The following is a 12,544-nucleotide window of genomic DNA, read 5'->3' as shown; positions in this document are numbered from 1 at the left end:
CAGGAGGCGTTCCCTCCACAGATCTGGTAAAACCACCTCGCCCCTGAAAAGCTATAAAGGAAAGGGTGGGCCGTTGCCTTTGCTAGTGAGAACCTAGCTGATTCCATTGAGCAATAAGATATATGTAAGATATATATTATCTTAGCTGTTTCGTTCAAAGCTGTCCTACAGGTTTGACTTTCAAACTCTGGTAAGAGGTCACCGTGACTGAGGCAGGGAAAGGGGGACTGGGTGGCTGAGAACCAGCGCCGGAAGGCAGAACCTTTTGGCTTTTTACCACATGACCGTACTACCTGTTCACACTTTCTGAGTTTTTAAAAGACACCTGGTTGCTGCATCTGACATCATTTCTTCCCTCCACAAATACCTGAGTGCCAGCTACGACAATACTAGCTACCATTTATCGTGAGCTTGACAGGCACCGGTCATCGTTCTAAGCGCTTTAACTATGAGATCAATACAAGTATATGCCAGTTTTATGGACAGGGGAACTGAGGCACAGAAAGGCTAGGTAACTTGCCTGAGGTCTGTTAAACAGCCGAGCTGGTAGGTGTCACCTTAACCATCATCCCAGTTTTCCATGTTGTAAAATAAAGACACTCTAGGCACTGGGCAAACAGAGGCCCCTACTCACAAAAAGCTTACATTCTAGTGAGGGAGAGAGCTGACGACAAACACCCAAGAGGACCAGAGGATGAGGCACGCAGAGGATTTTAAGTGTCGAGACAGAGAGGGACTTGGTGGCTACTTTAGATCTGGGTGCTCAGGGAAGGCCTCTCTTTGGAGGTTGCATTTAAGCAGAGAAAACAACGAATGGAAGGCAAAGACCCAAGGAAAGGAACAAGGTTGTGTGTTTCAGCAACTGAAGACAGCTGGAGAACACAGGGTAGGAGGGAGGGGGCAGGTGCAGGCAGGCAGGCAGGCAGGTATCTGCGGATTTTCCAGGCAAGGCCTGGGGAGCCTGGATTTTAAGTGTGAAGGGAAGCCACTGGGAGGTCTGAAGCTGTGGAGACCACTTCTGAGGCCACTGCCACCGTGTCTGTAGGAGACAGCACGGTGGCTCGCATTTGGGCTCGGCAAGGAAGAAGGAGAAACGTGGGCTGTTCCGGAAGTTGAGCTGACAGGATGGGACTCACTGGTGGACTTGCTGCAGGAGGTGGGGTGGGGTGTCAGGGAAGGAGGTTTCAAAGGCTGACATGTTGGTTTGTGCCTGGAACAACTCAATGGATGGTGCTGCTACAGGGAAGACTGGGAAGAGACAGGGATTTCTCTTCTAAAGGAAGGGCTGCCTCACAATGGCGGAAGGGAGTGCTCGACTACTGTACTTGCTTTAACGATATTTCTAAAGCTTGAACTTTGAAACCACATGGTGAGTAAGGAAAAAAAGAAACCTAACTTGGTTAGAAACAACCTACATAGCTAAACCGCTATAAGTGTAAAAAAAAAAAAAGCACTCTGATTGTTCTTTAGCGGAACAGAATTACAAACAAAACCGCTCAATGAGCGTTCTCTTCTTAAGAACAAGACCGATCATCAACATGTAGTAGTAACTGTAAAAACAACACCAGGGGCCGCCTTCACGCTCAGAATAAAACACTACATCTCCACGGCTTCGGGTGTTCTAACATGGCCTTCAAACTTTATCTAACAACAAACCACAAAAATTAGCTTTATATCTACAACCTTAATCTGGACATCGAAGTCCCTGCTGGGTACGTGGCAGCCGCCCACCTTTTACTGATGGCGACAGTTTTGTCAAGTCCCTCGCCCCCGGAGAAACATTTTTTATCTTATATCCCATAACTACTCCGTGAAAGGGCAAAGTTCAAAACACCATTTTCGCCCGTAAACCTTCCAGAAACACTTCAAAGCAGCAACAGGCCTCATCAACATACGGCTTCCTGGCAGGCAATCACGCGCTGCGCGCATGACTCCTACCCAAGGCTGCTATTACCCCGTCCCCTGGGTCCAGGACGGGTCGCGTCGCCCCTCTGTAGGCTAAGCAAACGAGCTTCCCGCCACCGATCCCTCTGGACTGCCTCTTGCCTGCTGGAGAAATCCGCTGACTTGGAGAGACCAGGTTTCCTTTGCCTTGAAAAAGAGAGTTGGGGGAAGAAGGACAAAAGAGGGACACAGAACTAGTGTAATCCCGCATAATAACGAAGGTACCCATGGTGGTTTATGAGGGCCTTCTCCATGATAGGCATTTTAACCCATTGTCTCACTTCATCCTCTAAACAAGTGAAGGAAAAGGGTGTGATTATTTCCCCATTCTCATACATGCTGGCTAGAGCATCCGTCACACAGGTCCTCAAGTGAACCACAGGTAGGTACTAGGTACATGTGGCACTGGATCAAGTCTGGGTTCTTTCTGGAAAGCCAAGGTGTTTCCATCAGGAGTTCTAGTCTCCAATTGAATTCATTTCTCTAAGAAAGCACTAAAGGGAATTCCCTGGTGGTCCAGTGGTTAGGACTCCCCGCTTTCACGGCAGTGGGCTGGGGTTCGATCCCTGGTCGGAGAACTAAGATCCCACGCAGTGGCAAAAAATTTTTTTAAAAAGCACTAAATACACCATCCCTCAAAGTTCAGCCTTGAATGACTGATCTTCCTGGCTTCCAAATCTCAGAGGAAGCCGACCCATTTACTTGTGGCAAAAGTTGGTCCCAGGGACTTCCCTGGTGGCGCAGTGGTTAAGAATCCACCTGCCAATGCAGGGGACACGGGTCAAGCCCTGGTCCAGGAAGATCCCACATGCCGCGGAGCAACTAAGCCCGTGTGCCACAACTACTGAGCCTGCACACTAGAGCCCATGAGCCACAACTGCTGAGCCCTCATGCCACAACTACTGAAGTCTGCACGCCTAGAGCCTGTGCTCTGCAACAAGAGAAGCTAGCACAAAGAGAAGCCAGCACACCACAACAATGTGTAGCCCCCGCTCGCCACAACTAGAGAAAGCCTGCGCACAGCAAAGCAACGAAGACCCAACACAGCCAAAAATAAATAACAATAAAATAAAAAAATTTATTAAAAAAAAAAAAGTTGGTCCCAGCTTCTCCTCAAAGAACACACCTGATATACGATGGTGGGTAACTGTTTTCATCATTTAACTTCCTGTTGCAAAGATGCTTCTGACGTCCTCCAGCATGCCAGAAAGCACAGTACTGCATGGACATACACGTGGTTTCCTGAATCAACCACATTTTTATTGCATCATAGTGACATGACTAACGTGACTCTCAGGTTCATCTCATCTAACCACTTCTAATAGAATCTCCTTAGAGACAGCCAAATGCTCTGAATTAAATCCCTTCAGGGAAACGGACAGTGTTGGGGCAAAAAGTTCTGGGACACATCTCCTTGGGGTCAGAGCAGGTTCCTTATGTCTTAAAGAGTTATAAAGTGCCTTCCAGTCACTTTCACCCAAGGGCCCCTTGTCTTTGGTCTGGGCCCTTCCTTATCTAAGACTTTTCCACTCTGTGTTTCTCCACCCTTTCTGTGGATCCCTCACCATCCATGCCATCCCTTGGCCTCCTATGAGCAGATTCTCAGCTCTCGTCACCTTCTCCAGATGCCTTCCCTCACTTTCCCAGCTAACAGTGACCACTATGTGCTTTGTGTCCCTAATTATCCTTGTAAGTGCCTCTACATAGCTCACTGTGTTATAAATGCATTTATTTTCCCCTACTCAACTGTGAGGTCTTTAAAAGCAGGAACCAGGTCATATTTATCTTTGCATCTGCAGTCCCTTGCCAGCCATAGTAGATGCCCAACAAATGCAGACTAACTGAATGCATGATGAATCAATGTATGTATTGTTCTTTCCCTCAACCTGGTAACTGACATAACTGTTGGGAACCACCTGGTTTTCCCCTCCTTTTTTCTCTACTCCTGCCCCAACAAGGGCACCCTGTCTAAAACATTGAGATTCCTGCCAGCAGGGTTTTCAGCCCTCTTCGCTTGATCATCCTTGGTTTCAAAACATGGATATGCAGACAGATCTCTTCTGGGCTGCTGGCTCATATACCCAGCTTCTATTTGATATTCCACTTAGCTGAATCACAGGTGTCTAACTCAGCTGGTCCAGACTGACTTCCAATAGCTTCTTTCCCAAACCTATTCCTCTTTCTGGCAATGACACCACATTCAACCCAGTTGTTCAAACCAAAAACAAGTCATCCGACTCTTTTCTCCCTCTCCTCACATACCTCAGAGCCTTCCGCAGCCAGAGCAACCATTTAGAAATAGAACTCTACTCTCAGGTATCTGGCACAAGAGCTCCTACAACCCTTGGAATTTCCTTAGCGTTAGGAGTGATAAGCGTCTCTGGGATGCTGATGGGATGACTCTCGGCTGAGGGGTTCTGGGATAGCTTCAGGATGGGCTGGTCACCAGAAAGACCAAGACCAATTCATGATTAGAGGGTTGGGACTTTCAGCTCTGCCACAACCCTCCACTTCAAACCTTGTCCCACCTCCAGCAGGAGAGAGGGGCTGAAGATTGAGATCAGTCACCAATGGCCAAATCCATCATGCCTAAATAATGAAACCTCCATAAAACCCCTAACTGATCAGGTCTGGAGAACTTCCAGGTTGGTAAACTGACTGAAGTGCTGGAAGGGTGGTGTACCCCAAGAGGGCATGGAAGCTCCAAGCGCTCACACACACGCCATGCCTTGCCCTAAATCTCTTTCATCTGGCTGTTCCTGAATTGTGTTCTTTGTTGTAAACCATATTAATAATTACATAAAATGTTAATGGACTAAACCCTCCAGTTAAAAGGCAGAGAGTATCAGAATGGATTTTAAAGCACAAATCCCAACCCTGTGCTCTCTACAGAAGACATATGTTAACTCTAAAGATATTCCATAAATAGTAAGCATAAGGAGTCTGAAGCGGCTGTACAGCAGAAGAAGTAGACTTCAAGACAACGAGTATTACCAGAGCTACGAAGGGACATCTCATAATGATAATAGGGTCGATTCACCAGGAAGCTGTAACCATCCTAAATACGGAGGCACCTATTACCAAAATCCTTCCAACAGCCCACGAGGCCTGGTGTGGTTTCAGATTACCTTGCCAGCTTCACCCCCATACCACTCTCTCCCACCACTTTGCCTTTTCCTCCAACTCAAGTGATCCACACACTTCTCTTTTCTATCCTCAGGGCCTTTGCATCCCTTTAAACCTCCCTTGCCTCCAACTTTTACCTTTTACTTCTTTCCCGTCAACGTTTCTTCTTTAGGGCCCAAGCCTAAATATCACTTTCTCTTGGAATTTTCCCTTGATTACCTCCCAGATGAGGCTGAGATGTACCTTTTGTGTTCCTTCGCCTCCTGCCCTTCTCAGGACTGCAATTACCGACTCATGTCTGTTTCTTCTGCTGGATTATACTCTCTGGAAGGCAGGGCTGTACATCTTTCCTTGGCTGCTCTAACCCCGAGGCTCAATTAATATACATGTAATAAAAAAATGAATGAAGTCTGGTCTGAGGTTCTGGAACTCATCCTTTGGGTTTTAGAACTCATATAATCTGTAGTATCTGGTCTTCTGAGTGGGATGAACTAAGCAGGATGCGATCAGGAAACAACTTCTCCTCTACTACCCTCAAGGACACTCTGTCAGTTAGTTCTCGCAGCCCCTCTCCTGAGAGGCACCTCAGGCAGATTGCATGCTCTTTCAGTCACGCTGAGGTAGTCAAAGCACAGTCTCATTTCAGGTAATAAATTGCCCAGTCCTTCTGAAATCAAAACCTCTTCCTTGCTCTTCCACTCCTCTGATCTCAAGGCTGTTTCTGACAACTCCAGAGCTGAAGCAGGGAGAGAACCAATGAGAAGACAAGCGGCAAAGGCCTTTGTATTTAGCTGATGCTCTTTGTTGCCTGTGGCTTTGTCCTAATGCCTGCTCTTTTGTGGGAGGGGTTAGTGGGTCCTTCAGGTATCTCCACTCTACTGCACACCGCCCTAATGCAGGCCATTGCCCTCTCCTGCTGACTTCTTTTTTTTTTTTTAATTTTTATTGGAGTATAGTTGATTTACAATGTTGTGTTAGTTTCTGCTGTACAGCTAAGTGAATCAGTTATACATATACATATATCCACTCTTTTTTAGATTCTTTTCCCATATAGGTCATTATAGAGTACTGAGTAGAGTCCCCTATGCTACACAGTAGGTCCTTATTAGTTATCTGTTTTATATATAGTAGTGTGTGTATGTTAATCCCAATCTCCAAATTTATCCCTCCCGTCCCCTTTACACGCTGATAACCAAAAGTTTGTTTTCTACGTCTGTGACTCTCTTTCTGTTTTGTAAGTTCATTCGTTATCATTTTTTAAGATTCCACATATAAGCGATATCATATGGTATTTGTCTTTCTCTGTCTGACCTACTTCACTTAGTATGATAATCTCTAGGTCCATCCATGTTGATGCAAATGGCATTAATTCATCCTTTGTTATGTCTGAGTAATATTCCACCAGTTATAAGTACTACATCTTCTTTATCCATTCATCTGTTGATGGACATTTAGGTTGCTTCCATGTTTTGGCTATTATAAATAGTACTGCTATGAACACTGGGGTGCATGTATCTTTTTGAATTAGAGTTTTCTCCAGATATATGCCTAAGAGTGGTATATGGTAGTTCTATTTTTAGATTTTTTTCTTTTTTGCAGTACGCGGGCCTCTCACTGTTGTGGCCTCTCCCGTTGCGGAGCACAGGCTCCGGATGCGCAGGCTCAGCGGCCATGGCTCACGGGCCCAGCCGCTCCGCGGCATGTGGGATCTTCCCGGACCGGGGCATGAACCCGTGTCCCCTGCATCGGCAGGCGGACTCTCAACCACTGTGCCACCAGGGAAGCCCTATTTTTAGTTTTTTAAGAAACCTCCATACTGTTCTCCATAATGGTTGTACCAATTTCATTCTCACCAACAGTGTAGAAGGGTTCCGTTTTCTCCACAGCCTCTCCAGCATTTATTGTTTGTAGACTTTTTGATGACAGCCATTCTGACCAGTGTGAGATGATACCTCAATGTAGTTCTGGTTTTCATTTCTGCTGACTTCTTGCTACATCTCCAGCCTCTCTGTTGGGATTCTTCCTTTCTTCATAGGTGAGGTCCGTTTAGATGGCTCAGCTACTCTGCATAGAGTCCACCTACCCCACAACTGATGAAAGTATGGCTACTCCAGAAGCTGATCTCTTATGCTCATCCAGCCAACAAGAACTGCTCCAGGTAGGAGGCAGATGGCAGTCCTCCTGACCCCTAAATTCCAGGTAACATGCCAGGTTCTATTCATGCTACCTTGGTGGCAGCTGGGGTGGGCTGGCATGTTTCTGTTGTTCAGCAGGCTGGGCCATAGGCTCCCAACTCTCCTGCTTGTAGGCATCACACATCACAACTCTCTCCATGAGGTTCACCTGAATGGCCTCTTACTAGGCTTGAGGCTGGGAAAGAGGGAAAAGCCACAGCATTCTATTCCTGTGAATGCCTTTGAAACAATCTTTCCACTGACACTCCCACCGCTACCCCATCACCTTCTCTTAGATAGGCCTGACGTGGGTGATGGAGTTGAAGGTCCAAGATCATTTTGGCCATCTCCTAAGAAGCCTTGCTTTAGACTGTGGGGGCATTTATCACCCCTTGTTCTTCACTCTGAGGATTTAGAAGAAATTTCCAGGCACAGATAAAGTCCTGCTTCATATCCAGTTATACCTGTCAACCTCATCCCCTGCTCTAGTTTAATGTCAAAAATTTGAAGATGCATTAAGTCAGAGAAAGACAAGTATTGTATGATATCACTTATATGTGGAAGCTAAAAATAAAACAAACTAGTGAATCTGACAAAGAAGACTCACAGATATAGAGAACAAACTAGTCCTTACCAGTGGGGAGAAGGAAGTGGGGAGGAGCAGAACAGGGGTAGGGGATTAAGAGGTACAAACTACAATGTATAAAATAAGTAAGCTACAAGGGTATATCGTACAACACAGGGAATATAGCCAATAGCTTATAATAACTATAAGTGGAGTATAACTTTTAAAAATTGTGAATCACTATGTTGTACACCTGAAACTTACATAATATTGTATATTAACTGTACCTCAAAAAAAAGAGTTTTAAAAAAAAGAATTTGAAGATGCAGAACATTCAGGAGATGTCTAGGAGATAAAAAATGTCCTAGAACTCTGCTTCTGATACTGGAGGATGTGGATAGACAGACACTAGAAGTCATAGCATACCTATCTTGAACATCAATTTTTATATTAAAACATGAATGTGTTATGAGGTAAAGTGCAAAATCTTTGAGGGGGTAGAAAACAGAAACTTTCGAATAAATTGAGTTCACCATCAGCCACTTCATCTATAGATTCTAGGGGTGGTACATGGAAACCCTTGAGATCTTTTTTTTTTGGCCCACACTGCACAGCATGTGGGATCTTATTTCCCTGACCAGGGATAGAACCTGTGCCCCCTGCATTGGAAGCACGGAGTCTTAACCATTGGACTGCCAGGGAAGACCCCAGAAGCACCTGAAAAGTTTTTGAGAGAAGTATTTTTGGGGTAGCTGGGTCCTACAAAAACTGGTGTTACGGGACTTCCCTGGTGGTCCAGTGGGTAAGACTCCACGCTCCCAATGCAGGGGGCCCGGGTTCAATCTCTGGTCAGGGAACTAGATCCTGCATGCATGCCACAACTAAGAGCCCGCATGCTGCAACTAAGACCCGGCGCAGGCAAAATAAATAAATAAATAAACATTAAAAACAAAACAAAACTGGTGTTACCTTTCTGGAAGTCCTCAGGAATACTGTTGAGGCAAATAGAGAAACACTGTAGAAAAATTAGGTCACCCTGACTGTTCCACAAACCAGCTGAGAGAAGCCTTATAAGCCTTCCCTTTAATACTAAGGAGGAAGAGGGGGAATCTCACAGGTCTTCTGGTTATTTTAGAAAAAGCAGGTCTGGATCTCTAGATCAGGGGCAAATACCAGCAGAGGTTTTGTTTGTGTATGTTTTTTTGTGTTTGTTTGTTTGTTTGTTCTTTCGAAGATTGCCTGAGCTATGTTTCTTATTTCTGTCTGCTCTACAGGCTGAGGTGCCTGTAGCCTACAGCAAAAAACAGAAACAAACCCAAAACACCCTGAAAACAAAAGTACCAAGTGCCTCTAAAGAGCAAGGAAGAAGAGAGCTGTGAAAACTGGCCTTCTCTCCACCATAGGCCTCAGAAGACTTAGTGGGCAGAGTAGATTTGAAGGAGAAAAGGGAATCAGGCAGAATCCAAGGTGGGTGGCTGGGGCCTGAGGAGAAACCCTCAGGAGCCTAATGGTTGGAAGACTTTATGGTTCCTTAGCACATAACAAAACAAAACAGCCTCCACCAATTTAAGACCGCTACTGAACAATCTGACTGCACTGGTAAAGAACATCTCATCTCTAAACTTAACTTCCAGTTTCCCCAAGAACTCACAGTTTTATGATGTACCTGGTTTTCCTTCTGATGTTATTCAGTGATGTGAATCAAGTCACATCTGCCATTTCAATACGGTGCCTACCTTTCTTAAGAATCTTCTTCACTTTCACATAGTTCCCCTGTTTGACATACTCGTGAAGCTGTGCTTCCAAGGAGTCATTTCTTAACGAACCAAGTTGAACAGGACAGGGAACTGGAAGATGAACGGCCCGAGACATCCTGTTTCAAAAGAAAGCAACATGCTCTAACTGAATCAGAAATGCAAGGAAAAAAATGTCGATTCTTTCACATTTCTTTCACTTCTTGTCCATTTTCATTGATAATGAACAGCATTAGGGGACAATTACTGAAATTCTACAAGATTAGGGACTTCCCTGGTGGTCCAGTGGTTAAGACTCTGCGCTTCCACTGCCAGGGGCCCGGGTTTGATCCCTGGTCAGGGAACTAAGATCCCACATGCCGCGTGGCATGGCCAAAAAATGTAAAAATAAATTCTACAAGATTAAAGTTTATTCTCAATGTTACTGTTGAAATTGAAGAACTCAACATATTTATCATCAATTCCTTGAAGTGAAAAAGTGACGACTACCAAAAATTAAAATCAGAAATACATGTATTTGTTGCGTCATTAAGACAATTAGGAGAGTATTAACTTTGTGGGATTTTTTTGTTTTGTTTTTTGCGGCTTGCGGGATCTTAGTTCCCCGACCAGGGATTGAACCCACACCCTCGGGAGTGAAAGCACGGAGTCCTAACCATTGGACTGCCAGGGAATTCCCGGAGGGTATTAACTTTGAACGGCTAGTATACAAATGCAGTCATTTATGTAGGAAAGTAGATAGTATGTGTGTTGGGTTCCCCGTTCAGACTCTGAAGTTCTCGTCCTGGCTCTGTCACCTCCCTAACTGTGTGACCTTGGAGAAATTATATAACTGATGGGCCTCAATTTCCTCATCTGTAAATGGGGGTAATAATAACCAGAGAGCTGCTGAGACGTTAAATAAAATCTTAGAACTCTGTAAAGTGCTTAGAACTCTGCCTGGCACCAAGGAGCTCTCAGTAGCTGTTAGCTGCTACTGTGCACACAAGAACCATGCAAAGAAGTTTAAACTTTCCACAGGTGTAGCATCCACACCTGACCAGTGGTTGTGGTATACCTACCATGTGTCTCACAGGTGACAGGTACTGTGTAAGTCACCTAAAATAGGATCACTGTCATCACAATGCTTGGTCTAGCAGGGCAGACAAGTGGCACCAGGCTGGTATTCCCCAGACAGTGGATAAGAGGAGGAAGCCCCATTTGCATGAATCAACAAGCGTGCATATCAGGGGCATAACTGAGTGCTCCATGGAGAGACACAGAGGGTGGGATATGAGGTAAAGTGAAACAAACACCAGAAAGGTTGACACATTCTGTGGGTCTTCCCCAGCCAAGAGGCTTTTAGGTTACTGAGAAGTAACTCCCTTTTAATTTAACTACTGATAAAATGTGGAAATGCTAATAACTTGAGTGTTTTAACTTTATTTTCTCTGTATTTGTTACTAGCCATGTCAGTGCCTATAGCATCCTAGTAATCACAACATTGTTAAGCAAAGCGACTCAGAAAATATTGTTTGGTTTAAGTATGAGCTGAAGCTTTTATAACTTTCCTTCCCCACCCCACCCCCCTTTCTGCCTCCCTACTATTTCCAGGCATTAAAAAGGAGTAGCATATTTCTATTTGATTTACATAGATAAAGTCTTTGAAGAGGTGATTAAGTTAAAATGAGGCTGTTAGAATGAGGCCATAATCCAATACAATTGGTGTCCTTATAAGAAGAAGGAGACACCCAGGGCACTTGCACAGAGGAACAACCATGTGAATAGGCAGCAAGAGAGTGGCCATCTGCAAACCAAGGAGAGAAGCTTCAGAAGAACCCGGCCCTATCGGCACCTTGATCTTGGACTTCTAGCCTCCAGAACCTTCAGAAAGTAAATTTCTGTAGTTTAATCCATCCAGCCTGTAGTATTTTGTTATGGCAGTCCTAGCAAACTAATACACTAATAATAGCTAGATATGGCATATGAATATGCATATAGTTTTATTTTAGTTTAGTAAAGGCACGGGTCGTTTTAATAATTATAAAGGAAAAAGTTTAATATTTTAAATAAATATTAAAAAAATAAAAAGTGCTTATCACCAATTGAAATAATCTACTAAAAAAAAAAGTGGAAAATATTCCTGAAAGGGGAGTCTACAGTTACTATCTCCACTTCATTCATCCATTCAGCTGGAATGGTCTGCTAGTGTGTTATTCTCCCCCATACCCCTGACAGTGGGCTGCTGGCCAAAGCCCCCAATATCTTCTTCTTTCTAAAAAAATATTTATTTATTTGGCTGCGTCGGGTCTTAGTTGTGGTGTGAGGGTTATTCGTTGTTCCGTATGGGCTTAGTGGCCCCGCGGCATGTGGGATCTTAGTTCCCCAACCAGGGATCAAACCCACGTCCCCTGCATTGGAAGGAGGACTCTTAACCACTGGACGACCAGGGAAGTCCCCCAGTATCTTCTTACACCTGGACAAATCCAATGTGCATTTTCAGGCTCTGTCACACTGGAACGTTCGCCTGTATGTAACACTGCCTTTATTCCTTCTTTATTTTATTGTGGTAAAAATATACACAGCATTGGGCTTCCCTGGTGGCGCAGTGGTTGGGAGTGCGCCTGCCGATGCAGGGGACACGGGTTCGTGCCCCGGTCCGGGAAGATCCCACATGCTGCGGAGTGGCTGGGCCCGTGAGCCATGGCCGCTGAGCCTGCGCGTCCGGAGCCTGTGCTCCGCAACAGGAGAGGCCACAGCAGTGAGAGGCACGCGTACGGCAAAAAAAAAAAAAAAAAAAAAAAAAAATATACACACACACACACACACACACACACACACACACATACATAGTATTTACCACTTTAAACAAATTTAAAGTGTTCAGTGGCATGAATATATTCACACTGTCGTACTACAGTCACTACCATCCATCTCTCCATACCCCATTAGATACTAACTCTGCATTTTCTCCCTCTCCCCTCTCTCAGGCCCTGGCAACC

The 12,544-nt window shown here is 44.9% G+C and overlaps 1 protein-coding gene across 1 annotated transcript in view; it reads right to left on the bottom strand.

The window, feature by feature from the left end:
• The window catches only part of TEX14 (testis expressed 14, intercellular bridge forming factor), a gene marked incomplete at its 5' end in the record, with an annotated part of 80,557 nt that extends 70,876 nt beyond the window's left edge, over positions 1 to 9,681 (bottom strand). The window contains one exon of the mRNA XM_082679879.1: positions 9,546 to 9,681. Within this exon, the coding sequence (XP_082536005.1) occupies positions 9,546 to 9,681 (136 nt within the window). The remainder of the gene's footprint in view (positions 1 to 9,545) is intronic.
• Between the last annotated feature and the right edge of the window lie 2,863 nt (positions 9,682 to 12,544).

This window comes from Grampus griseus (assembly GCF_964374135.1).
Source record: "Grampus griseus genome assembly, chromosome: 20".
NCBI lineage: Eukaryota > Metazoa > Chordata > Mammalia > Artiodactyla > Delphinidae > Grampus > Grampus griseus.
This window is presented reverse-complemented; position numbering and strand designations above follow the sequence as displayed.